The sequence below is a fragment of the Ochlerotatus camptorhynchus genome, unplaced genomic scaffold, assembly GCF_037179485.1.
Source record: "Ochlerotatus camptorhynchus isolate MF236.1 unplaced genomic scaffold, CSIRO-AGI_Acam_v1.1 ptg000054l, whole genome shotgun sequence".
Classification (NCBI taxonomy): domain Eukaryota; kingdom Metazoa; phylum Arthropoda; class Insecta; order Diptera; family Culicidae; genus Ochlerotatus; species Ochlerotatus camptorhynchus.
Genome location: NW_027040544.1, coordinates 420,605 through 448,382, shown reverse-complemented (window position 1 = coordinate 448,382; position 27,778 = coordinate 420,605). Strand labels below are relative to the sequence as shown.

Sequence of the window (27,778 nt, the reverse complement as noted above, 5' to 3'; positions counted from 1 at the left end):
TTCCTGAATTTGTATCCATTACATACAGTAAAGCATACAGTGCAGATGATTGATTAACCGAAAAAACATACTTTTTTTAAATCAGCAACCCCTTAGCTAACGCAATTATCCATCATGATCATCAACATCACATAAACCATCAGAAATGGCTCCATTTCACACGATACATCATGTCGAACAACAACAACAACCGCAGATTCTAATCCTCATCAAATCAACCTCTAGCATCAATCTTGACGCAATTTTCCGGAACATTATTTCTACTTCCTAAGCATGTGCGCGCCGCAGCTACCGAAACCTCTACCTACATCAAATCCCTCTGCGTTGCACTTTATTGCATCGCATCTCTATGGGGTCTCTCGTCATTCAAGACTTTCGTACCGAAGCAAAGCAACTAGCTCAGGGAACGATTCCACTTCCCCCTATGCTGTGTGTGTGTGTCTGATATGAAAATAAGTAACCACCTCAAAAGGGCTGGATAAAATATGCCACTTTTTGCACGACTTTATTGTGGGTACTGTTTACGTTTTAGATCCGAGATGCAAGCATATCTGCGCGGAAAACGAGGAAAAGCTCTGAGAAAATATTACGCGCTCCGATCGTCGTCCAAAGCAGGAAATAATGCTCAGTGCGGAGAAGAACAAAAGCAAACGGCGATAGTTTCAAACGTTTCACGCGATGCGGCACTCGCAAGCGGATTTGGCGGGAAAAAAGCAATGTTTACGGTCATATGTTACAACAGCATAAGAAAGCTAAATTTCTACCTTTTTTGTATTTTAGCACCAATTTGTTCTATTTTTTTTTTTCTCTATTTCCTGCCTCCCTTTTCTTTGCTTCACTTTATATTTCTGTTACGAATTGGGGAAAACCCAACGGCAACGTTAAATAAACGCAAATCTTGTAAAGACATCTTATTAATTGTGCACAGTTTGCTTTTGTGGACAAATTATTTAACACGATTGAATAAGCGCTTCTGATGCAGAAAGAGCTTGCAAGGCATATCATTGATCGTATTAACTGTGAAAATTATCGCACTTTCCGCGACGCACATCGGAAAAATCCGCCAGAAATGCAGTTGGACAGGTTTCGTCATTTTTCTCTTTTTTGCAACCAAGATAAATGCTCACTTGCACGAACAGATACCTATCGCGCAGAACTGAGCCGGGAAAAGAGCTCTCCAAGAGTAAAAGCATAGTGAAAGAAAAATCGCCAACTAGAAAATTCACCTCTCCCGGGCGGTTTATGGAAGGCTGCAAACGGCATCCAGTGGCGTGATGAGGCCCTCTTTTGCCGGCTCCACCATCTATGGGTACCCGTTCGGCACAATGTTTTCAGTTCTATTCGCGCTTTCGTAACGATGAGGTCGTACTTTCTTCGAGCTTTCGGTGGAAATTGCAGGTGCCTTGTGGAGGAATCTCAATCGTAGTGTGTCTACCCTACAGAAAGGGAGATCCAGTAAATCATAGTTGTAGACCAAGTTACGTTACCCCAGGGGTCAATTATTGGAACCGGGATTCGATTCGCTGTAGTGATTAGAAAACGCTTCAATTATCATAAAACGAAATGAGTTCGTTGGTACGACTTTTGCTAATTCTATCACTGCTGGCAGGTAATACAAGTAATATTGAGCTAATAAACGATGTAAAACAGGGCAAGCAACTTGTGCAGGCTTTAATTTAATCAAGTCTACTTGGTGAAATGGAAAGTGTTTTCCCGCATCGGGAAGTGTGGTCTTGAGAGGCCAATGAGTGAATAATATAACATATGCAAAAATATGAAAATTTATAGAGTAGAAAATGACTATCGAAAGCGAAAATGTACCCAACGAATGAGTGAGTGTTTCGATTGTTTCAGAGACGAGGTGCTTGTTTTCCGGCGGTGTTTTCGACCTGAACTTCTTCAAATGCATGTGGAAGAAAGATTATGACTGTCCACACGAGGATATTCGATTTTTCCTCTACACACCGTAAGTATCTTGTATTGCAAAAGCTTTGATCTTTTCACGACATCGAACTCATGGGTTAGACCAGCAGGTCATCTAGGCATAAACTATGGATGTAATTAACACTGAGTGAACTCCTGAAGCGGTATTAAGTAGCTCGCCTAGAGAAACCCGAGCAGAGGAAATTTCGCTCTGCCGAAAAACGGTCATGCGAGGAATAACGGAACAAAAACGCAATGAAAAGAAACTTCGCACTAGATCGATTAATGATAAATACCCACATGGTGTGTTTCGCATTGTTTGTTGTATTGACTAAGACGCGAATGGATGTGCGAGAGTAAGTACCGCAAATTTGGTACCAACCGTAGATTTAATATGGTGCACGATCTGTTAGTAAGTTATCTTTGCACGCAAACGTTGAACTTCGATTTTCCAATGCGCCAACCATTTGTGCCGTATTTAGCAGCCGAAGCAGTTTCTATTTCTAGTATTCTGATTACATTGATATTATTTAAAGAATATAAACGAGCATTGAATGATTAATATCTAAATAAAATAAACTTGACAAAGTTTATTAACAAAAAAATGGTCATCGTTAACCTATTTTTCTTGATAGTAATGTGTTGTTCAGTCACATGTCTTTTCAAATATCTTCTGTGTCAATTTGAATAATTAAGTTCAAAGAAGTGAAGATTTTGTGTAGTTCTTTTCAGAGCTAGGGGCCAGTCCACAATTAAATAAGCACGTAGGAAGGGAGTAGGTGGTTTCTTTACTGGGAAGAAGGGGGTCTCAGAAACATGTTACGTAAGCATGAACAAGTCATATACAGACCATTCAAATATTCGATGTAAGATCATACAAAGAGGGGAGAAGGGGTTTTGATAAATAATATTACGACTTACAATGAGGAGAGGGGGTGGTTGACGATTCCAAAAAGTGCTTACTTAATTATTGCATTATCCCCCAAATGTGGTTCAAGAAAGGAAAGTGTTGTGTTAACTAGATTACGAATAGGTCATACAATCTTCACACACAAGCATCTTTTTGAAAAGACAACAGCACCAAATTGTCAATGGTGTAATGATATTCTGACAGTGAAACATATTCTACCCACTTGTGCACCGACTTCGGCAATTTTTTACCGAACTTTCAACAGCTGTTTCACTTAGTTTTGATTTCAAAACGCTGTCAGCCTTGTTTAAATAATCGAGTTAGCCCATTGATAATTGATGAACCTAGCGGTGATGTTTTCTTTGTTTTGAAGCTCTAAAACTAATTAATTAAAATGCTTGAATTTTACCGAACAATTCAGCTGTTGAAAGTTCGGTAAAAATTACCGCAGTCGGTAATCATTTCTAAGTGTGTTGTGAATTGTCTTTCTCTTGGAAACTAAAGTAAAAGTTAGAATTAAGCAGATGATGAAAATTGAATGAAGATTACTATTACTATTATTATCCTTTTTAATATTAGCTTATATTGTAGTATCAAAACAAGAAAGTTTGCTGAAGACACTAGATGGCTATTTATTCATCTCATTGAAATATGGAACGTTTTTGGTGGAAAACCTCCTAATGAAAGTTTCTACTTAATAATTAATATCTTTAAACTTCTACTGGTTTGAAATGTTTTACAAAATTATTCAAAACATTAATACACATAAGTTTGATGAATATCATAGCACACTAGATCGCTAAATAGGTGAGTTATTAATGATTTGGCTCCAAAATTATAATTTTTAGCCACATAATTACGATTTACTACCATTTTCCACCACATCCCACGACAAAACCAATAGCAATAGAAGTTAACAAGTGTATTTTCTTCAAAACATTCAAAATTTCTTGCAGAAACATGCAGAAACATGAATTATATATGAGATACTGTATGAAATGGGATATTTTTATGGAAAATCCCTTAAAAATGATTTTTCCTACATAAAACATTCTTTGAATCTCTACTGCTTCAAAGTAGGTTCTGAAATGGGCAAGTAATGCTTGGTTTTGTTATAAAAAACATATTTTTGACATTTTATAGCATGTCTGAGAAGATTCCGCTGATCACCTTCCTCCTGGTCGATCTGACATTCTTACGACGTCTTCAACCCGCCGTAGTCATCCAATTTTTGCAGTGTGGACGATGGGTGGTTCACCCAGCATCTGGCGCAATTCGCGGTTAATTCGCCTCTTCCATCTTACATCTGCATTCCACCATAGATGGTACGCAACGCATTTCGTTAAAAAAAACCAAGGCGTGGTCCTTCATGAGCATACTCCATGCCCCGTTGCCAATTTAATCATCGTTTTGTAGATAGTCTACTTCGTGTTGCTGCGAACTTTATTCAACTGGAACGTCCTTACGAGTCCAATGTAGGCACAATTCCCTGTCATAATACGTCTTTGAATTTTACTGCTGGTGCCATTATTGCCGGTCACCAGTGAGGCCAAATACGAGCTCGTCAACCACCTCGATTTCATCGCCGTCACTTCAAAATCGTGGTGGGAGGCTAACACTATCTTCTTTTGAACCTCTTCCTATCATGTATTGTTTGTTTTCGACGAGTCCAATCCGATTGGATTTAGATTTCAGTCTGATGAACGTTTCCGCCATCGTTTCAATGTTCCGTATCATGATGTAGATGTCATCGGTGAAGCCAAGAAGGTGGAAAGATTTCGCTGTTTGGATTTAACCTTCCGAAGCGATTTTTGAGCAGACAAGAAAGCCCATCACATTGCCGTAGCGTCACGAATGACCAAAAAACATTACTCGAGAGTGTCCTCGAAACCAGGACAACGCATCACTCGATCTATTGTTGCCTTGACCAAGCGCGTCAATTTATTCGGAAATCCGTATTCGTCCATAATCTGCCATAGATGGTCCCGATGATTGACAGAGTGTTGTTCGTTGTATAGTGTTAAGTGTGTCTGTACACGGATAGAAATCTCCTTATACCTTTTGGCAAATTTCTATTGCTCATTATTCATAAAATGTATATGTCAACTAATAAGCAGACGGCTTGAAAAAAGTTAATGAAGATCATGTGTCAAATGAAATGTATAAGCGGTCACACATACCTTTTATGCATTCTTATAGTTTGGTTTGTCTTATGGAATGTATAAGGCTAATGTTTTGGCAAAAATGTATAAGTGAAACACATGAATAAAATAATTGATTTTCGTTTCGTGTACAACCTCTGGTTGAAGGCTGTGACAAGTGTCTTCCAAAAACCTTATTGCATTGCTGATAACATTCCTACTCCAGGACGAAGAAAAGCAACGATAGGACTACGAACATGAACAGTAGAAGTACGTACACTAGATAGGTGGCTGGAGATGTATCGTTGGACAGCAAAAACGACAAGGAATCGATGGAAGATGCAAAGGTGCTTGAGGAAGAAGTGGTTCAACCGGACGTAACGAGGCTTCGAAGGCTCGAGGAGAACCTTGCAGAGATAACGAGTTAAAACGAAACCCAGAAATTGCAGTCACTTCTAGGTGAACATTTCAAAAGATTCTATGCGTTCAACTTACCTCGTTGCTCTTTTGGAATGTGGACGAACACGAAGCAACCGAAGACTCGAAGTCAAGATTGGTACCCTTGATCCACTTTCTCTTTCGCTAAAAACTAAGCTGAAAAAAAAAATCCCTGTTGTGTTTGACGTTTTGGGCGCTAGACAGTATCTAGCAGGAAGAATCAGAAGCATGAGATCCATTTTTTGCTGGGGGATTTAAGCTACTGCGTCTACTGATTCGAACTTTTCGAACATTGATTAGAAATCAGTATCAGTATCAGCTTTACAAGCTCTGGTAATCAAAAGAGAAAAACAATGAAAATAATCGATCAAAGCAGATAAAACCTTGAGTGACAGACAAGCGAGAATAAGCATCTAAAAGAACATTCTAAAGAAAACGATTCTAAAAGAATTAGACGCTCCTAATACAAAAAGAAGCTTAAATATAAAGAAACTTCTTAAGAAGATTCTAAAATAAGCTTCCAGAAAAAGGTGGTTTGTAGAAAAATGAAAAACAATACCAAGTCAAATTGTAACACACACAGAAAACCATTCTGAATTTTAACTATTGACAAATCCAAGTTTCAATCGGCCACTGTGGCGCTGCAATCGCAGCGGTGATAAGTCCGAAATAATGTGTCAAACCAGCTAGCTGGCATCCCTATCTTGTTTGCCTTGCCTTGAAAAGAGCTAACATCGCTGCGGACCCGCGAATTGCGGGCCCCACTGACAGCTCATAATTTGTAAACAAATAGAAGATTCAAGCCAGAATTTCAAAAAAGGCGTGACTGATATTATGGATATTCTTAATATTTTTGCTTACATTTTGTGAAAAATAAACTTAGGACTCATAAAATATTATTTTCTGATTTTCTTCCACGAAGTCAACCATTTATATGGCATAAAAGGGAAAATAATTTCATTTGATATAAATAAGACAATTCAGTCACGCCATTTTTGCAGTTCACACTGGAATTGTGACGTTTCATATGTTGGTTTCAATAACATGGCGGCATGCCAGCCAGCTGTGTCAAACTGAATACATTTTTGAAATTTCAACCAAAAAACTATTATTTTGTATTTATTCTAGTGAGTTTCTGTGGGAGTCAAAACATGATCCGAGCAAAAAAGTAGTACTCGTAATAATGGTATATAATTCTGAATTTTATCGTGCTTTGTTTCGAAAATATCTTCCAAATAAACAAACATCATCCAGATCACCCGATTCGTCCACCGACTAAATCTATTGCCACTTAAAAATTAATTTCAGCAGATTGAATCGTTTTTCGTCTGGTGCTACACCGAGCAATCGGCCTATTTAATAGTTTTTCGTCGATGGATTTAGTCGGCCAACTTTGTCTGCTGTATAATCGGCAGATGATTTCAAACCTTAACATGTTTTCTGTAATTTAACTGTCTTGAAGTAGCTTTTTATTTAGGAACAATGCATTACAAAATAATGTTATGCATTTTGTACAAGGTTCATCCATGCTGACAAGAAATTTGCATGAAATTACATTGAAATTAAACAATTTTGCAAACAATCAATGAAATTGTCAAGGGCTGTCACAGACTTATCACCGTCGGTTAGTGCTTATTCCTGCCACCGCGCAGGAGTTTAAGTTGGATTTCTCAATCGCGTAATATCTTCCTTCGATTAATTTTGAGCTATACTTGGCATAAACAGCGAAACCGTTCACAAGCTTGCATGCAATATTGCTATTTTGTGCAATATTGCGCTTAAATTTATACGAAATATCGCGTAAATTTATGCCAAATCTAGCGTTAATATTATGTGCGTGTTAATATCTCGCAGAAATTTACATGAATTTTTCGAACCGTGCAGCGAAAAGCTACCGTCAGTCAGTCCAATTATGGAAAAAAAAAAATGATTTCATTAAATAAACTATAAAACAACGTCACAACTATTTTCTTAGGCTTGCTTCTATAGAATTAAGAATGTTAGACAACATATCGTATTATGAGATTTGACTCAAGACAGATTCTGTCCACTTCCCCTCTAAGTGTGTATTTTTACACGAGACTTTATCCATATTTGACGTAAATTATGGAACGTAAACAAACATGTCATGTAAAATTAAGTGTTCCTAAACCGAAGCATACGCAACTCGATGAAAAGTACGCTTGCTTGAATTGATTTTCTCGTTTCTTTCAACTGATTCTTATGTCATTTGGGCCGCTTGCATGTGTCGGTCTCAGCGCACGGAAATTTACATGAATTTTTCGTAATGTGTAGGGTTACCGGAACATTTCCGGATGTGGCCAATATAGTTCTTACGATCCTCAATACAATATCACTGGTTACGGCCAGTGATGGCATGATCATTAGCAAATTGAAATTGTTCCTCTCTCATACACTCTCAATATCACGCGTGATATTGGAGCAAAATATCATGCTTGATATTGATTTTACAAGCTCCTTTGAAATTGCGAGACTATTCAGAACGTGTAAAGTTGAAGTTGAGAGTTGCATCGACGCAAACAAGATTCCATCGCACCTCGCTTTCTTAGAAAGAGAAAGTATAATAATGCTATCACGTTTTTCTCTTCACCGATGGCAGACACGAAGTGAATGCTCCCAGCCGTTATGGATGATTCGGTTGTGTTCGGGTTTAGAGCAAAAATCGTGAAACTCAATCTCTCCACAGTTTGGTGAGATTTGCAGCTGGTGAGATATGTTAGCTTGATATTCCGAGCTGTGATATCAAAGCTTGCAATATCAACCGCAGTTGTATGCATGTTTATTTTTGTCTACGAAAATCAAGAGTGATCTTGTTCTTAGTTGAGATTTGATTTTTTTGATATTTTCCCAACACTGGTTACGGCCTTGAATTCACATGTGATTTGATGTGTTGCATGATGAATTTTGATTTATAAGGGGTTTACCACTTCCGGGTGTGGTCGTCATGGTGCTGGCTACTCATCATGGCTCTTATTGGTATTTTTTCGAATTGATGTGAATATGATATCAATTGATTTATCGCACGTTTCTTTTATAATTTCTGGTCTCAAGACTCGCCAGAATATATTCCGTCCGTAGCTCCGGACCCAGCGGAACAATTCCAAAAATATTAAATAAAATTCTATGGGACTGTGGTATCCTTCTACAGTTCAATACTGTGCTAAACTAATGCAGCATCGTAATGACATGGGCCCTTACTAGCGATGTCACTTCACGGTGAAGTGGCACCTTATCACTCACGGTGAAGTGATTCTTATTTGATTTACACGGCAATCCCTTCACAGTGAGTGACAAATGGTCACTTCACTTCGATTTCACCGTGAAATGACACTCGTAATTAAGGCCATTGTGACTGACTTGCGGTTATTTTTCTCATTGATCTTAAATGTAATCGCAAGTCAGTCCCACTCAGGTTTTGGTCATGAAATAAAAATTTCACGATATTGTATCAAATATTTTTTACTAATAGAGCTATTCATTCTATCACAATGCACGTTTATTTTCAAAATTATCCCTCTGAAATAAGTGTAAAATGAGAAAACTTGTAAAATTTTAGAACCGCGTTTTCTCATTTCCAGTTTTTAACAGATGCAACTGACTTGCGGTTATGGGCAGTAACCCAGACAACCAGAATGCACATATATTCAAAGTTGTTTCTGTGATATACAAACCTGTATACAAACATAGTAATCGTATATAATGCAAAGTAATGGCTTATACGTACAAAAGTGGAGGCCATATACGGGCAAATTTTAATTTAATTTTAAACGAGTAGATTTAACATACACGATTTAATCTTTAACAACAAATTCACTTTGAAAAGTCTTACGATGTAATCCGATTTGATTTGTGATACAGTACGACGGAAAAATGAATCATCGCATATAGGCCGTAAATTTGCATTCTATACGATTTAACTTAAACATAATGCGATTTTGACTTAAACTGTAGCAATTTACTATACTGTCTGCACATTGTTATACAACTTCTGGTTGTCTGGGAAGATTCTATGTTTGAATCTCGCTGAGATATCCACGATTTTCTGTAGGGATAGGAAATCACATTATTTAAGTTGTTTCCTTATAGAGTCCATTTTTCCATCACACCTCTTAATTTCAAGACCACACAACTCAAGATCTACGAGGTTTATAAATCTGAAAATTTCAGACATTGCTTGATTCTCCGCAGCAAACAACAAGTAGTAGTATCAGCTAAGTACATTCACAGAAACCTTATTATTTTTACATGTGAAATTGTGAAGTATAACACAAAAAAGGACGCTACAGGGAATCACCTTAAAGATTTTTTTTTTTAATTCTTAATATATTCTCAGTGGAAGGTTATGTTTATCAACATAATAAATATTTTTTTGTTTCAGTTGATAAATAATCAATAACAGAGGTCTTTAGAAAAGTAGTCTATTCTTAGCTACGGACAATACTGCCTTGTGCGGCATAACGCATACGTGTCGTCACGTCGTCAATATAGTATGAAAACTGCAGATCAATGGTGGCGGCTTCAGCAACCCTCCTTTTTGGCAGAAGATTGTTATTATACACGGAGATGAAAAACCACCCAAAATTAAGTACTTTTCCCTCATTTCCGGGGTTCAGCCCAATAACCCAAATTTGAGTAAATCGCATATAGTAGTTTCCATTTAACACCAGCAAAAAAATTACCTACTCTTAAGTATATTCTACACAAAATTAAGTTTAATTCACGTAAATTTGAGAATATGCAATTTACTCAAAAGTAACTTATTGGGTTGAACTATATCGTTGGGTCGAATCTCTCGTTCCTTTTTTGACAACAATAACGAGTGCAAGTGAAAGGCTGCAGTCAATATTAAGTAAAAAGAACTCAAATTTTGGGTAGTATTTTTTCTCCGTGTAGGTTTGGTCTTGCATGATGAAAAGAATTAATTAATAGAATTAAAAGAACAAAACAACTGTTGCTTAGCAACTTGACAGATACGTGTATTTTGTCTACAATGTGCAGACTTCTTCAGCGAATTGTAATAATACTCGACCGAAGATTCCATTGCAACTTACCGAATAAATATAAAACGTAGGGGTATTTTCACTGAAGAACTGGAAAACTTGAATGAAATTAAAAGTGGCTGCGAATAAATAAAATCAATAACCCAATAGTGTAACCGCCAAACAACCAACTGTACGTCTTACCCCTTCTCCTCCTGTCCTTCTTACCCTCTTCATGTACTTTTTGTCTTGTACATCATCACTTAAGGCCCCCATTTTATTTCCGGGCAGCTTTGAAAAGCAGCAAAGCCGGTATCAGCTTTTCAATTCCAATAAAAATTGTCCATCAAATGTGACTGAACCAACAAGTCGCCCCATTCCTTGAAATTTCTTTTCACTGCCACCAGCAATGCAAGTTTTTTTTTTGCATCCAAACCACCTGCAATTCCACCAAACATTTAGCGTAGCCCAATGACCCACAATATGCCGCAAACTGAAACCAAACTGTGAATGCTGCATTTTTCTATCTAATCAACTTTTCTTTTTACTCCAACAAACCAACTCGTTTTTTATCCTACACCCTCCGTACAACCAGATTTCCACGGTGCATAATGTCTTTCTTATAAAACCAGAAATACACATCCGAAACCCGTTATTCCCTGGAGCCCACTCTCACCTACGGTCGTCACTTTCCTTGGCAGCGTGCTATCGTGTGTTTTCCATCATGGCCCCCGCACTTTCCGCTCAATGGCAACCACGACAGAATCCATTCAAGCTCCAGTTAACAGAGTATGGTGTGACAAAAGTGGGAAACTATCTAGATGCTTTCTAAACACCACCCATTATGTGGCGTAATTCACCTCCGTCCTCCAGACTTGCGCCACATTTGATAGACTTTATATGGAAATGATTGTAGGACCTACAATGTAGGTAGGTATACCTCCAATGTCATTGAAGTGAAGCTCACACGACCAGCCGATTAAGTGCAACGATACGACACGTTGGAAAACAACAACAACCACCACCCCCTCCACCGCCATCATCATCATCACACGACGGCGGTGCAGTTACTACCGAACCAATTTCAATTTCAAGATCAATGTCGAGTTGGTTGAAAGTGAATTTTCCTGCTCCGCGTTGCACTGCACCACGATGCGTTGGCTGCATCGTGCATTGAACGCAGGTTCGTCTCTTTTTCGCAACTGGCTCGCTATTCATCATGTCTATTCAACTGGTTGCTTGGCGTAGTGCTGGAAATTCACCGCGAAAATCGTTGCAAAGTAGAATCGGAGAGGTAAATTAAATGGAATGAAATCGATGAATATAGAGGCGGGTAAAGGTGGATAATATGGGACGTTGATCATCGGTTACATAATTAGAGGTGGACGGGGCAAGATCGCCATCCGGGGTAAGATGAGAAGGGTTTGCATAAAAATCAAATGATCTCAAGATGCAACGTTCCAAAAATGATTTAAAAATATACAATAACTACTAAGAAATTGATGGAAATATGCCAACCGAAAGAAATACTCTCTTATGAATTTGCAATAATTAATCAACATTTTTATGTTTCGATTGTTACAACATTCAAATAATGCTCATTATTGTTTTTTCCTTCAAACTAAGAAATATTAAAACCCGCAGAAACGCTCATTTTGCCTCGGAGTTTTTAATTAATTTTAAAAAAAATTTTTTTTTTTTTTTAAATGAATTAATTGCATTTTATTACGTATAACAATGATGTCCACATCTGGGTGGCCATCTTGCCCGGTCGACCCCTAGTGTTGATAGAAGAGAACGGAATGATGCTTTTGATTTTTGATACTCTGTGAAGTATCCCTTTACCCAGCGGAAGAGAAACAATTTTGCCACACCGTATGTTCGTAGTTGCAGTAAAAGAGAAGTGAGGAAATCAATGATACGCAAAATTGCGAAAACAAAATAATTATGAGCGGTGATTGATTAATGTTAGAGCGGATAAGTGATCTTAAACCGTCTGCAAATTTTGATTTTGGAATATGCGGATAGCTGTAAACAAACAATTTTTTGTGCATGCGCCAATTTTGTTGGGGCGTTATGATTACGTCAAACAGTTAATTGGAATAAGAAGAAAGGTGCTATGCCAAAAGACCGATTAGGTAATTTTTGGGTCAGGAATATTACTGTGAGCTACTTGAACGCGGTGCTTTAACCAAATATCATGATCATCAAGGGCATGGTATGGCTATGAAGTAGATTTCGCTAGAGTCCGTTGATCTCGCACCAGCTAGCGTTTATAGTCGCGATGCTTTCTAAGCATTCTGTTGTTGTAAGATGTATTTAATTTTTGGTTTATTATTTACGATTTGCTTTCATCGTGGATCTCAGACAGAACCTTTGGTTTATTAAGATGCATTTTTAGACTGGGACTATTGCAAGCAAAAGCTCAATATGGTTTGTGTATTTGTATTTTTTTTTATAGAGTGTCCCAGAAAGTATAAGAACAGTTTATTATTGTAATAAAATATCGTTATGTTAATGAACTCAAATTTATATTTTTTTATTTATTTATATTTAAAATAATCCGCAGTTCCTTTAATCGTATGCAAAGGAGCGAACTTTTGATCTGACGCTGCCCATGAGCTTCAGCACAGATTCCTTGGCAATAATTTTGGCCACTTTCGTCCAGTCTTTTTCAAATTCTTCTGTGTTTCAGTAGATATCCCTTTGAAAGGGCCCCTAAAAGTTTTATTTGAGCGCGCAATTCGGAGGATTCATCTCTTTTCGCAGCATTGTTTGCTTTGTATCAAGGTACCGTGTCTTTCGAATAGTGCATTGCCGGCAAATCGGACCAAAGCAGTACTGGGCCATCATGTCGACGGATCATGGGCCGCAGTCGCCAATTCAAACACTCCCGAACGAAAATTTCAGTGTTCATCGTTTCCTTCGCCACAAATGGCTTTGACAACTTGCCACACGCACATATCGCTTGTCAAACCATGGACTTCTTACCACATTTTTCGGAAAAATTGACTTATTGGCATCGTCAACTTCTTGACGATCACGGACTGTGTAGTATTGGTCTTCCGGAAGCGTATTGTAGTCAAATTTGACGTATGTTTCATCGCCCATGATAACACACCCCAATTTTCCACACAACAGGCTATCCGCATTGAATCGTTTTTGAATTATTTTGATCAATTTTACCTGGTGTCTCACTTTCGGGCAGGTGTTTCCAAAAATTTAATATTTTGTAATCGTAATATTGAACATATTTGTAGTTCTTTGGCGAACGTTTCAGCTCAATTAATCATAAGTTAACAAAGTTACATCATGTCAAAGTTGACCATTTTGTATGACAATCAGCATGCGGTGCTATTTTATCGAACACAACTGTAAATTTCAAATGCAATGCGGAAAGCTGTTTGCCGGTGTTGCCCCGTAGCGTGGGTAGATCACCTTTTCGTGGTACGTTATGGGATGTAAGATCTACCACCGATTCCTAGTCCTTGCTACTTCAAACTAGACGAACAGGATTTTTCAGTAATCCAAGGAACACATCTTAGTCCTTGTTACTTTTTATGCCTTGTTTATAGTGACAAGACTCGGCTTTGTCTACCGAGGATGATCTTGAAACAAGGAAAAAAATGAGTTAGTTGTCTTCATCTATGTGATTCCTAATCTTCTATTCGTTGTTCCCTAGTTTGAAGTGGTTAAGACTAGGGTTCTGATGCATGGTCATTATCGGTGTCATTCCTTAATTTTGTTGCTTAGGAATCTAATTTTGACTGACAAAGGGGCGCGCCTTTGGAGGGTGGTTCAACACTCCGAAGGTTATAAATAGCGGAACCTTTCAATTAGATTCGGATCCTTGCGATAAATGCAAGAGTGGCAACTGTAAAAAAATCGAATAATACTTCATCATTTCTCAATAGTGATGGAGTAATACGACATGCACTAAACTAAGGACACGGGATATACTACAATAGATCAATTTACTGGTCGCAGAGTGTTAGGTCTCGAACAGAGGAAAAAAAATGCCGTTTTACAATCAATCGTCTTAAAAATTTTCACAGTTGTTTGGGACTCCAAATGAGACCCAAAAAACATTGTTCTGAAAAAATAATCATGATGACCCACCCTAATAATTATGTGTACTAAATACTTCTTCTATTTACCTTCCCGATAATGTTGTTGGTTTGCGTGGCGACCCTCGATTGGTGAGAAAAGGGCCTAAAAAAGCTTGTTTAAAAAAGCTTGTATGCCCTTTTCACATGTGGCTCTTGATTTTATATTAAAGGTATGTTTTGTTCTAAATGTTTTTAGTACACTTTATTGTCTTTATAACGATTTCAATAATCCAAATTTGTTACTCCCTTGAACATTTTTTATTAATATTCCATTTACAAAATACTTTATGTCAATACAATTTACACATAATTTCTTTAAATTGGTACTACAAGATATGAATTTAGTCAAAAAATGACAAGTAAGGGCAGTTTAATTGTTATTTGTGGGTTAAATCACGTTAAAATCATACTCGGTGCAGAATTAGACAGATATTTTATTCTATAAACATTTTTTTAGCTATAAAGAGAATAGTGCAAACAGATCTAAAGTTGGTTGAAAAATGATACACCTACAATGATTTTAGTAGAGGTTGAGGTCACAATGATTTTAGTAAAAGCCATAAATCCACCATCAAGACGTTTACACCACATCTAAATCTACATAGTTTTGCTTCATGCTCATTTTATTCTCTGAGGGCTCTCTCTTTCTATTACTACAATGCCCCAGGTCCCTGGTCTAAAGCCACGGGGACCAGACGGGGTAGGCTATCCACCAGCCTCTTTTGCGGTGACTAGCTCGAGTTTGAGAGACGGAGCTCTCAAGGTCGACTCCGGACAAATATGGGACACTGATCAGCAAGTTCAAACACGGTCACCTACTCTTTCACAAGTTGAGTTTTATTTACCAAAACCTTACAACAACCTTACTTACAATTTCTGGGTGTATGCGTATGTGTGTAAGGGCCGACCGGCACGGGGATCTCTGCTGCGGGAAATCGAACGGGGCGGCTATGAATGCGATGAATGGCACGGTTGCCACGGACAGTGGTATCAGTGTAGGATGGCACGGGGTCCTGTCGCTGCGAACTCCTCGCGGTACTTGGTTCCCTACCAAGGCTGAACTTCGACTCGTTGACACGTGTAGTCGGTCGATCGAGCACTATCTGGCCCGGTGCGATCTCGGGCTGATTTACACACGGCTGTGAGGTAAAACTCAATGGGTCCTGCGGGCACGTGGGCAGTAGGAAAAGGGTCTATTTAAGGTTATGCTACCGGAGTCCGTTTTATAGTTTGCTACCTGTTTCTACGGTTTCAAAGGATACGTATTCGACTGTTCACTATTTATTCACTATGTGAAGTTATAAACTTTGTTCTTCAACTTGGTGAACTTATTAACTCAAAGGTTGGCGTGGAAATGCACTAGTTCTATTCTTCGGACCGGTAGCAGACCATATATTTCCCTTTTCCCAAAATGTCCTTTCCTTCTTGATCCATTAGTCCCATTCCAAATTTCCTTTCTCCTCCATGATCCGGGTGGTGGGTGTTGTTTTATGTATGCTAAGTGTAGGTGTATAACAGTTGGCGTGTTTCTGTATTTAATTCGACCGTTCATACTGGAGTTTATGTTCATTAATTCTAAGCAAACATTAGTTCAATCATTACTGATTACAAACTTTCATGGTTCTCAGGCTTGAGCGTACCGAACAGCAGTATAATAGTGGATTGCTGTCTCGTTCTTTATAGCACTGCAAACGCGTGTTACCCAGACGGTAACACTCAAGGACATCTCTTTCCAAGAAATTCGGAACGATTTTTAGGTTTCATGAACTTTTGAAAATAAACCGCACCCTAATGTGTCATTCCCACTGAAGATTATTGAAATCTAACCCCCTTAGCGTGAAGCTTCAAGGGAATGAGTACTTGAGTATCATTTTAAGTACTTATTCCCTTGGTATGTGGGCTCCGCACTTCTATTGGGAAAGTCAAATTCAATTGTAACCTTCATTTCAACCATTTTGAATTTTTCATACTGCGGCGACAACAAAAGGTAATAAACCGAGACACTACACATGCGACCGGTAGGCGTAACCCCGAGTGGTTGTTCGAACAAAAAAAAATTCGTATGATTTCAAGAAATGTGGGCTAAAAATATTGGCGTTATCATAAATTTACTAAAATTCGATCAATTCCAATTTGATGAATTTAATCTCAAAACGTCTGTGAAGTTCTCAGCACCAGATTTCAATAAAACTTTGTACATTCAACCGAGAAATGGAAGATTATATTACTTATAGAGTTTGTATTGATTCATCGCATTTTTTGTTATAAAAATCAGACCATTTTCTATGACTACATCATTAACAACATTTCGTAGATTTTATCTAATTGCAATTTTTATAGAAAAAAAATATTTAAAAATAAAAAAAGTCCCAAACTAGTCCTGAGCTGAAGGTTTTGTAATTTTGATTGATTACTTCCATGCTTCATCTACATTAAAATCAATTGATATAGTTCGAATCTCGTTTAAAATAAAAAAAAACAGAGGGTCTCTCAAAACACACAAAACGTGATGACATAATCATGAAAAAACAGGATGAAGACAAATCAATCTGAACATTGCATTAGGTCCTAAGTAACATTGACAGATTCTCTTCGTCGACTTTCACTTTGCATCCCCACGACCATATAAAGACATTCCCAGGTATTTTTAGCACACAGATCGGTAAAAGAAGCGTTTATCTAGCATCTGATACGACAACACACAACAAAAAAACGGCTATGTGCTCAAGTTATTAACGAACGGGAAAGTCGATGAAGAGAATCGTTACTTAGGACCTAATACAATGTTCAGCTTGAAATAAGTATCTCAGAGAAAATTTCTTCAGTATCGTTCCAAACAGTTCAACGTCCCAAGAAGCTACTGTGAAAATGCTGTCTTCTCGCTCCTCGAATTGCTTACTGTTTAACGAATATGTTCATTAAAACATTCCGCCGACGACAACACGAGACGCGGACGACGGGATGGCAAGATCGTGTCTTCCGAGTACGATGCCATCACCGGCTGCGCTCTGCATCGATGCAACACGCGTGTATCGTTATAACGAATTTGCACAAACTTACCCTTTTGCCACCGTTGCAGTGCCTAGGTGACATGTGAGATTTGGTCGGGAATACCGCGACCGAGGGTTTCACTTTCAATCCCCAGCGAAACTCTTGCTCGTCAATGTGGCCAAACAGTCACCAGAAGCAAGAAATGAATAAAAGATGTTCAACCGACCGTATGGGTCCCGTTTTGTCTTTAGCTAGTAATACACCTTTGAACTAATCCGCGAACCTAAGCTGACGATGGAAAAACAAACAGGAAAAGTTTTGTTTTCGATTCGATTCACCGGGTCGACGACGACGGCGACGGCGATGGGAAAAATTTTCATTTCATGCAAGGTTGTAGAAAAACAAGTAAAACAATAATCCAATAAATCTTGTGCGATTGTCACCGCTTGTCGTATGAAATCAAAAGTCATGGTTACATGAAGCCTTTGTGAGTGATAGAATGTCGCGGAAGGACGCCATGTAATATGAAATCATCGACATACCATATTAATCGCATTGAATAAGATCCATTATCTCGGGAACGAGCTGTGAAAACATTTCTCTCCGGGCTTACTTTGCTGGTAATCATTATGTTTAGTCGTTGTAACGGCTGTTGTGGGTGTGTTATAATGGTTCTTCCATCCCATTTAGCTGTTTCATTGTCATTGCTCAATGTGTATCACATCATAATTGGATCGAACGATTTCTCGCAAACGCGCGCGCTGTCGTTGCTTGCCGAATGCCCAATGGAAAAACAACCAAAGTGAGTGACAAGTGGTTTTGTTTATCTGTTTTCCTTTGCAGCACCGTGAAGCGAGGCCGGGTTGTGGACATGAACCGACCAAAGACGTTTTTCAAAGCCGGATTCAGACCACACCGAGAGACGGTCATAATCATTCACGGTTTCAACGGAACGCAAACCAGCCGGCATATCATGTTTCTGAAGGACGGTAAGTCATACACACAGGTGTGGGGTTATAAAGTCTGATAGCATTCTAGCTTGCATGCGGTTATGATGTGAACTTGGGAAACCATAGGTTTGGCAACATTTCCTTCTAAATTTATGTATGAGCCCAACATTGGGGGCATTATCCCGATTATTGATTTATTTGTAATACAAAAATACCGGTGTGATTTACTGGTGAAAAATATTGCTGCTTTCCACTTGTCTATAGCTCATTTTCAATAGCTTAATGCTCCTGACCAAGCAGGTTTGTAGGTAATTATGGGCATTTTAATTAAAAGATGTAAACCTAAAGATGTCGTTTATAGTTTTGCCTAACTTTACCCACTTAAAGAGTAACAATTAAATAAATGGGTTACCGTTATTATATTTTTTTTGTAAAAATAGGGCTCATGAAGTGGATATATGCACTAAGGGAGCAGACACATAACATGGCCTCCTCCCTTTAAAATGCTACGTCATTTAATCATTAAGTTGGTGTTATTTGAGCATTTCCACAGTTCTCAATTCAGATAGTACTCTGAATTAAGAACTGTAACTGTATTTGTGCCTGCCTGTACCATTTTTGCATTAGTATCCCAAGTAACACTTGCAAATCTTTTGAATCAAAAGAAATGTCACTAGCAGCGTTCACTGTTCAAGGAGCATTTGATTTTTTTTAGCTCTTTATTTGTTTAAAATTCAAAATAAATTACATTTCATTTTAACCTCGGTGCTCCAGTTACTACAGTAACTTACCAGCCTTGATTGTTATGATATATATCTAAGTGTTTTTAAATTGTTCCTGTCTTTGCAATTCAGTATTTTAAAAAGGTTTTTTAAACTTGTATGTCAGTATAACAATTGAAATCTTAAAACTAAAAACTAAAGCTAAATCTTATCTAAGTATAAAGGGAATTAATCGTTGCAATTGAGGATTGCTACCTTTTTTGCCTGAAATTACTAATTATTTTGTTGGACATTTGTTCTAAAGTCTCAACATTCGAAATTCTATGTACTTCGGTAGTACTGTACCAGGGAGGCAACTTCAAAATCATCTTCAGAACTTAGTTCTGAATTCTTTGAAGTGCTTTTTTCCTTGTAGTGGCACAGCGTAAAGCATGGCCGGTCTAAAAACTTGTTTAAATATTAAAAGTTTATTCGTCAGGCAAAGTTTGGATTCCCTGTTTATAAGAGGATACAAACATTTTATATATTTGTTACATTTGGCTTGAATGCCCTCAATGTGATCTTTAAAAGTTAATTTTTGGTCAAGTATTAATCCAAGATATTTCACTTGGTTTGACCAGGAAATTGGAACTCCGTTCATAGTGACTATGTGACTACTACTAGGTTTCAACAACGAAGCTCTAGGCTTATGTGGAAATATTATAAGTTGAGTTTTGGAAGCGTTGGGAGAAATCTTCCATTTTTGTAAATAAGAAGAGAAAATATCTAAACTTTTCTGCAGTCTGCTGCAAATAACACGAAGACTTCATCCTTTAGCAGAAATGCCTGTGTCATCAGCGAACAAAGATTTGTGGCAACCCTGAGGCAAATTAGGGAGGTCCGAAGTGAAAATATTATACAATATAGGTCCAAGAATGCTATCCTGAGGAACTCCTGCTCTAACAGGTAGTCGATTAGATTTGGAATTTTGATAATTTACCTGCAGAGTTCTGTCAGTTAAATAATTTTTAAACCAATTTCATAATATAGAGTGGAAAATTAAACTTTTTCAATTTAGCAATCAAAACTTTAAGCCAAACACTGTCGAATGCTTTTTCTATGTCTAAAAGAGCAACTCCAGTTGAGTGGCCTTCAGATTTGTTTGAACGAATTAAATTGGTAACTCTTAAGAGTTGATGAGTAGTTGAATGCCCATGGCGAAATCCAAACTGCTCATCTGCAAAAATTGAGTTCGTGAAGCATCATTCTATTTGAAATTATCTTTTCAAAAAGTTTATTATTGAAGAAAGCAAACTTATTGGACGGTAGCTAGAAGCTTCAGCTGGATTGTTATCCGGCTTCAAAATTGGAACAACTTTTGCATTTTTCCATTTATCAGGAAAGTATGCCAAATGGAAACATCTGTTAAATAATTTTACCAAGAAAGACAAGATACTCTCTGGGAGTTTTTTGATGAGGATATAGAAAATTCCATCATCACCTGGAGCTTTCATATTTTGAAACTTTTTAGTTATAGACCTTACTTCGTCCAAATCAGTCCCCCAGGAATCATCAAAAATATTTTCCCGATAAAAAATATTCTGATAATCCCGAGCAACCTGATTCTCAATAGGACTAGTAAGACCCAAACTGAAATTATGGGAACTCTCGAATTGCTTAGCAAGTTTCTGAGCTTTTTCCAAATTTGTGATCAAAATTTTACCACCTTCGCTGCGCTGGAATAGGTTTATGAGGTTTTTTCAAAATTTTTGTGAGTTTCCAAAAGGGTTTGGAACTCGGGTCTAACTTAGAGACATTATTTTCAAAAGTTTTGTTCCTCATTGCAGAGAATCGCTTTTTAATTTGTTTTTGCATATTCCGTCAGGTAACTTTCATGGCAGGATCGCGTGTTCTTTGATATTGTCTCCTACGGACATTTTTAAGACGGATCAAGAGCTGAAGATCGTCGTCTATTATAATTGTATCTAATTTAACCTCGCATTTTGGTACTGAGGCAGCTCTTGCTTCAACTATAGAAGTAGTCAGAAATTCAAGAGCATAATTAATTTCATCTTTGGCTTGCAAAGGAATGTTTGGATCGAAGTTATATTCCATAAATGTTCGATGCTGCTCCCAATCAGCTCTATGGTAATTGAAAGTCGAGCTGTTGGGATTAAAAATTATTTCTTGGGATATTTTAAAAGTTATGGAAGGTGATCAGAACCGAAGTCAGTATGGGTAACCAATTGGCTACAAAGTTGACATGAATCAGTTAAGACCAAATCAATAGTGGAGGGATTTCTTGCAGAAGAAAAGCATGTTGGGCTGTTTGGATATTGAATAGTGTAATAACCTGCATAACAATCATCAAACAGAATATTACCATTGGAATTGCTTTGAGCATTATTCCATGAGCGGTGTTTTGCATTAAAATCACCAATAATAAAGAATTTAGACCTATGACGGGTAAGTTTCTGAAGGTCACCCTTGAGAAAATTCTTTTGCTGGCCTACGCATTGGAATGGCAAATAGGCAGCTATAAACGTAAGTTGTCCAAATTTTGTTTCAACAGAAACACCCAAAGTTTCAAAAACGATCATTTTTATAAATGAAATAATTTGCGTCCTTCTTAACCTTATGGTCAGGTTTCAGGAACGTTTCAGTTATAACGGCAATATGCACGTTATGAACTCTCAAAAAGTTAAATAGCTCGTCTTCATTATTTTTAAGAGATCCTGCATTCCAATTTAAAATATTTAATGCTTTAAAATCCATTACTGAATTTTAAAGTCATGACAATATTGTTTGCAAATTTTACTCCAGTTTGAATAGCATCAAATATGGAGTTAGATTTAAGCATATCGGAAATCATATCAAATAATGATTTCTGTAAAAATTCCATATTAGGGGCAGTAATGCTTCCTAAGTCAAAATTTCCATTAGAACGTTGGTTAGTATTTTGATTTCTACCCGGTGCAATAGCAGCATAGGTAGCTACATTAACTCACTGAACATTGTTAGCAGCGAGGGAATAGGTATAGATGAAAAATTTGAAGCAGGGGTGATATTTGTACCTACGGGTACGAATGTAGAATTTGTTCCTCGCTGACCGTTGTTAACAGCAGAAGAATTTGTACCTGGTCGGAAACGTGGAGCGTTTCCTACCTATAGCTTAGAACGAGATTGAAGGATCGTTTTGCGAATCTTGCATTCCCAAAAATTGGATTTGTGATTTTCACCACAATTTGAACATTTAAATTTCTTAGGATCTTCCTTCACATGACAGTCGTCCTTTGCGTGAGAGGAATCACCACAATTCATGCATTTAGCAGCCATGTAGCAATTTTTAGTGCCGTGACCCCATCCCTGGCACTTACGGCACTGGGAGAGGTTTTGGAAATTTCCTCCAGTCTTCCTGAAGTATTCCCACTTCACTAGGACATGGAGCATAAGGCTAGCTTTTGGCAGCACAATTAATCATCAATAAAAAAAGCGAAATGAGCAATGAAAAATCTCAAATTGGCCACTTAATACTACAGGGGTGCACCAATAAACAAAAAACAAGTTGGAATAGAAATGAAGAAAAAGGCAATAAACAAATAAAAAGCTTCTTTTAATAATTTGAATGTGAGCGGTAAAAATGGCAAAAAGGGCAATAGTAAACACAATACGCTCAATTAAATAAGGATGAATCTCCACTAAATTAGGAAATTTGAGCACTAAATAACTCACTTTCGTCACCTGCAGTTGAAGATATTTTCCCATAAAAGTGGCAAAATGAGCAATGTCATATTGAATAACCGCAATAAATAAATCTAAAATGTCCCACACAAAGCGCACAGTTATCACTGTTTTAATCCAATTATGCTGTAAAATCGTGATTATTTCCCCAAGAAAAAAATGAAAATATCTTTTAAAAACTGAAAAAGTGCCAGGAACCAGGAGATAAATGTATGCTTGAACATGAGGATGAGCCATCGTAAAATATGAATCGTTCTTAAAGAAAAGAAAATAATTCATGCAGGAAAGTAAAAATGAGCAATTAAAAACGAACACTGCGCAATATAAAATCAAACAAAATTCCAATGATATTCAGGAAATATTCCTTTAAATTGAAAGTTTATGAGCCAATAACCCATATCAATTTCCATATGGTATTTTCAAGACAGCGATAAGTAGTGATACTGTGTCTTGGCTAACAAAGTCGTTGCTGATAAAGAAGATTAACGAATGTGGGTCTCATTGAAAAAGGTACCATTAAACAAAATCAAAAGAGCACTAAAAACATCTGTTTGAGCAATATATACGTCACAAAAGAGCACTAGAAAATGCCATTTGAGCAATATAAAGGTAAAAAAAACACAAAAAGCACAATGAATGTCCCAGGGAAAATTTCAAAAACGCTCAACAAAAAATAAGAAATGAGCAAGAAACGTATAAAATTAGCACTCTGAAAAATAAATTGAGCATTTTATAGGCCATGAAGGTCACTAAGAACGAAAACAATATCTTTTGAAAACCTGCAAATCTTCATCGAACCATAGACAAACAGACATAACACTCGCATCTTGTACATCTTGTACATGTTTAAACGTCAAACGCAAGGAAATTAACTATGGGCGCCACCGGCGGAGGTGTTATCAACTAACACATATTTAAATTGACCGTTAAATGCGTGTTCGATGTACAAGATGCGAGTGTTATGTCTGTTTGTCTATGGTTCGATGAAGATTTGCAGGTTTTCAAAAGATATTGTTTTCGTTCTTAGTGGCCTTCATGGCCTATAAAATGCTCAATTTATTTTTCAGAGTGCTAATTTTATACGTTTCTTGCTCATTTCTTATTTTTTGTTGAGCGTTTTTGAAATTTTCCCTTGGACATTCATTGTGCTTTTTGTGTCTTTTTTTTTACCTTTATATTGCTCAAATGGCATTTTCTAGTGCTCTTTTGGGACGTATATATTGCTCAAACAGCTGTTTTTAGTGCTCTTTTGATTTTGTTTAATGGTACCTTTTTCAATGAGACCCACATTCGTTAATCTTCTTTATCGACATCGACGTTGTTAGCCAAGACACAGTATCACTACTTATCGCTGTCTTGAAAATACCATATGGAAATTGATATGGGTTATTGGCTCATAAACTTTCAATTTAAAGGAATATTTCCTGAATATCATTGGAATTTTGTTTGATTTTATATTGCGCAGTGTTCGTTTTTAATTGCTCATTTTTACTTTCCTGCATGAATTATTTTCTTTTCTTTAAGAACGATTCATATTTTACGATGGCTCATCCTCATGTTCAAGCATACATTTATCTCCTGGTTCCTGGCACTTTTTCAGTTTTTAAAAGATATTTTCATTTTTTTCTTGGGGAAATAATCACGATTTTACAGCATAATTGGATTAAAACAGTGATAACTGTGCGCTTTGTGTGGGACATTTTAGATTTATTTATTGCGGTTATTCAATATGACATTGCTCATTTTGCCACTTTTATGGGAAAATATCTTCAACTGCAGGTGACGAAAGTGAGTTATTTAGTGCTCAAATTTCCTAATTTAGTGGAGATTCATCCTTATTTAATTGAGCGTATTGTATTTACTATTGCCCTTTTTGCCATTTTTACCGCTCACATTCAAATTATTAAAAGAAGCTTTTTATTTGTTTATTGCCTTTTTCTTCATTTCTATTGCAACTTGTTTTTTGTTTATTGGTGCACCCCTGTAGTATTTAGTGGCCAATTTGAGATTTTTTATTGCTTGTGCTTTGTTAATTAGGGTACGTATATATTTTAGTCGCTAGCTTTTTCTAAGGCCTTAAGGTTGTTTAGTTCACTAGACTTGAAGTGAACTAAATAAAAATCATTAGAAATCCCGTTGCGCGAATCGCCAGGACGGGATTTCATTTTCATTTTGATTACTTGGAGTGGCACAACTCCAAGTAATTTTGCCAGGTCATCTTTGATCTGATCCAGGGATTCACCACTGGGCAGTCCTTTCATGACAACCTTGAACACACGTTCAGTTTTGGTGTCGTAAGTAAAAAAATTGTGCTTCTTCTCAGTAAGATACTTGAGAAGACATTTAAAGCCGTCCAAGGTTTCAGCCAATACACGACATTCACCCCGACGTCCAATTTGTAGTGAAAACTTCCCAACAAACAATTTTAGCTGCCGATCAGCTTATACAAGCAAAAATTAGCTGCAGAAGGCAAATTTTGGCTGTATAAGCTTATCTGCAGCTAAAATTGTTAGTTGGGTTAACTTTCACGATTCAAAAGTTCCATGCGAAGAGCATGGAAATCGGAAGTGGTTATCACAATAGGGGGAATCTTTTCCTTCTTGGCATTAAGCCGGGAAAGTTTACTAGAATTTTTCTCGGATGATGGATTGTTAGTCCGTGAGCAAATCAAATGCGGACTGCAGAACGCCTCTTTAATAAAGACAACTAACCATGATGGTGCATAGTTGCATGGTGTCCAACTTTATCGAGTTATAAACAACGTACCAGCCCCAGAAGGGCCTACAAACATACAGCCTTAAAAGCTCTCGAAAGCTCTCCTACACCTTCGACTAAATTCACCCAAAAAACCTAACAAATGCTCATTCATTTCGTTTCGCTCTCGCACAACAAAATTCACCCCATAAGCTTACCTCTCTCGCAAGTACAACGTGTTCGCCGTGGATTGGGAGCGGATCTCGCAGTACCCGTGCTACCTGTCGTCACTCTCCAACACGAAGCTAGTCTCGCAATGTACGGCCCAGGTAATTATGCTTTTTATGAATTTCCATATCTCCTAACACGGGTGGCAGTATTGTTAACACATGGTTCAATTGATATCAATTGTTTGCTAAAAAGATGCATTTTCACAGCTGTATTCTTTTATTACCTTCACTGGGAGCCTCAGCAAGCAGATCACGTGCGTGGGTCATTCACTCGGTGCCCACATCTGCGGCATGATGTCCCATCATTTAACCAAACGCCAGTACAAAATAATAGGTAGGTAGAGACGACGGTGGGTTTGCGCTTTGCGGGGTTACATCGAACTACGACGAGTTTCCTTGTGAAGGAATTATGTTTGATTGACAGCTCGTGGATCGTGATTGTACCGTTTTGTATTTCCGTTGTGACAATAAGTAACTTAATTGCACATAAGCAGAGACACAGCATAGTTTGTTTAACCGTTGACTTTGTTTTCGCGAATTATGCTCACAATCACCAGGTTTAGATCCAGCACGGCCGCTGATAGAGAAGCACGCATCGAATCGGTTCCGCCTGACCAAAGACGATGCCAAGGTGGTGCAGATTATTCACACCAATGCGGGCTTCCTCGGGCAGAGCTCGTTTACCGGAACGATAGATTTTTGCATCAACGGTGGCCAGACCCAGCCGTACTGTACGGGCAATTCCATTAGTAAGTATGATGTGATCGATAACGAGGAATGATCATTCAAAAATTCTTCAATGTTCGAATAGAGCGTGCCCGATGCAGCCACTTCCTAAGTGTATGCTACCTAGCCAATGCAGTATTTTCCGGTTCACGAACGATGGCTTTCGATTGCCCGACGGCTTGTGTGCGCAACAATCGGATACCGTTTGCACCTTTACGATACTCCAGTCGAATACGGGGTAGGATGAAATATTACCACATAGGACAGGACACGCCAGACGAGTGAGTAGCGATCGCATTGTGTTGAGTTGAGTTTTTGTCATTCGAATTGCACGTTGATTTCAGGGCCACTGGAGGATTCTGTGTTCACATGGAGCAAGCGATGAATTGTCCTTTCAACTGAAAGCATTGTGTTATCATTCTGTAAATACAAATGTATAAATGTGATATAAATAGGCTATAGGTATTTTAAAGAATAAAAAAAAAACAAGTTTCCAAGAAAATCTTTCGTTGCGTCTAATTTATTATTGAAACTGATAGAAATAAACTTAAACAGTTGAAATTATGCACAAAACTGAAAATCACACAGTCAATTGTATATTAACATGAATTTTCCGACACGACGTAAAATTTTATAACATTCATACACTAATAAAGTTCCACACATTTTTATTGACGAATTTCCATGAGAAATTCCACATGATTTTCTTGTGACCACACAAAAACAGAATCCCTCCAGAAGCACACATGAAATTTATGAGTCAAATTAATAGTATGTGGTGTTACACACACACTGAGACCGACACATGTAAGTGGGCCTTTTGACATAAGAATCAGTTGGAAGAAACGTGAAAATCAATTCAATCAAACGTTCTCTTTGCCGACTAGCTGATGTTTCGGTTTGAGATCACTTAATTTTACATGAAATGTTTGTTTACGTTCCATGAATTACGTCCAATATGGATTACGTCTCGTGTAAAAGTAGTTACATATTGATCCATCAACTCATGAACCGGGGACCAACAGCTTTACTTCCCTTCCCAACAAGGAAAACTATATAAGCAAGTTGGTAAATTGTTCTCTGAACAAATATTTTACAACCAACTGCAAACTTGTTTAGCTGATGACTATCACTCATGAAATCTGCACTGGATGATATGGCTAGAAAATAACTCCCACTCCCACGAAAACTACATAGAAATGCAACAATGGGCTCTTAACAAAC

General features: G+C 37.6%; 1 protein-coding gene across 1 annotated transcript; it reads left to right on the top strand.

Annotated features, from left to right (window-relative positions):
• The first annotated feature begins 1,514 nt into the window (after nt 1-1,514).
• Nucleotides 1,515-26,956, top strand: LOC135717274 (phospholipase A1-like). The gene is made up of 8 exons (XM_065239275.1): nt 1,515-1,609; nt 1,855-1,966; nt 18,356-18,501; nt 25,812-25,927; nt 26,036-26,162; nt 26,386-26,577; nt 26,640-26,835; nt 26,899-26,956. Exons 1-8 carry the CDS (start codon nt 1,564-1,566, stop codon nt 26,954-26,956), a joined length of 993 nt encoding a protein of 330 aa, XP_065095347.1. The 5' UTR covers nt 1,515-1,563.
• Nucleotides 26,957-27,778: the final 822 nt, after the last annotated feature.

What these genes read in the sequence shown, in the direction of transcription:
- LOC135717274 (XM_065239275.1), top strand. Translation starts at nt 1,564, where the DNA reads ATGAGTTCGTTGGTACGACTTTTGCTAATTCTATCACTGCTGGCAG. An exon ending in CTGTACGGGCAATTCCATTA is followed by an intron (nt 26,578 to 26,639) that starts GTAAGTATGATG and finishes ATGTTCGAATAG; the next exon opens with AGCGTGCCCGATGCAGCCAC. An exon ending in GGACAGGACACGCCAGACGA is followed by an intron (nt 26,836 to 26,898) that starts GTGAGTAGCGAT and finishes CGTTGATTTCAG; the next exon opens with GGCCACTGGAGGATTCTGTG.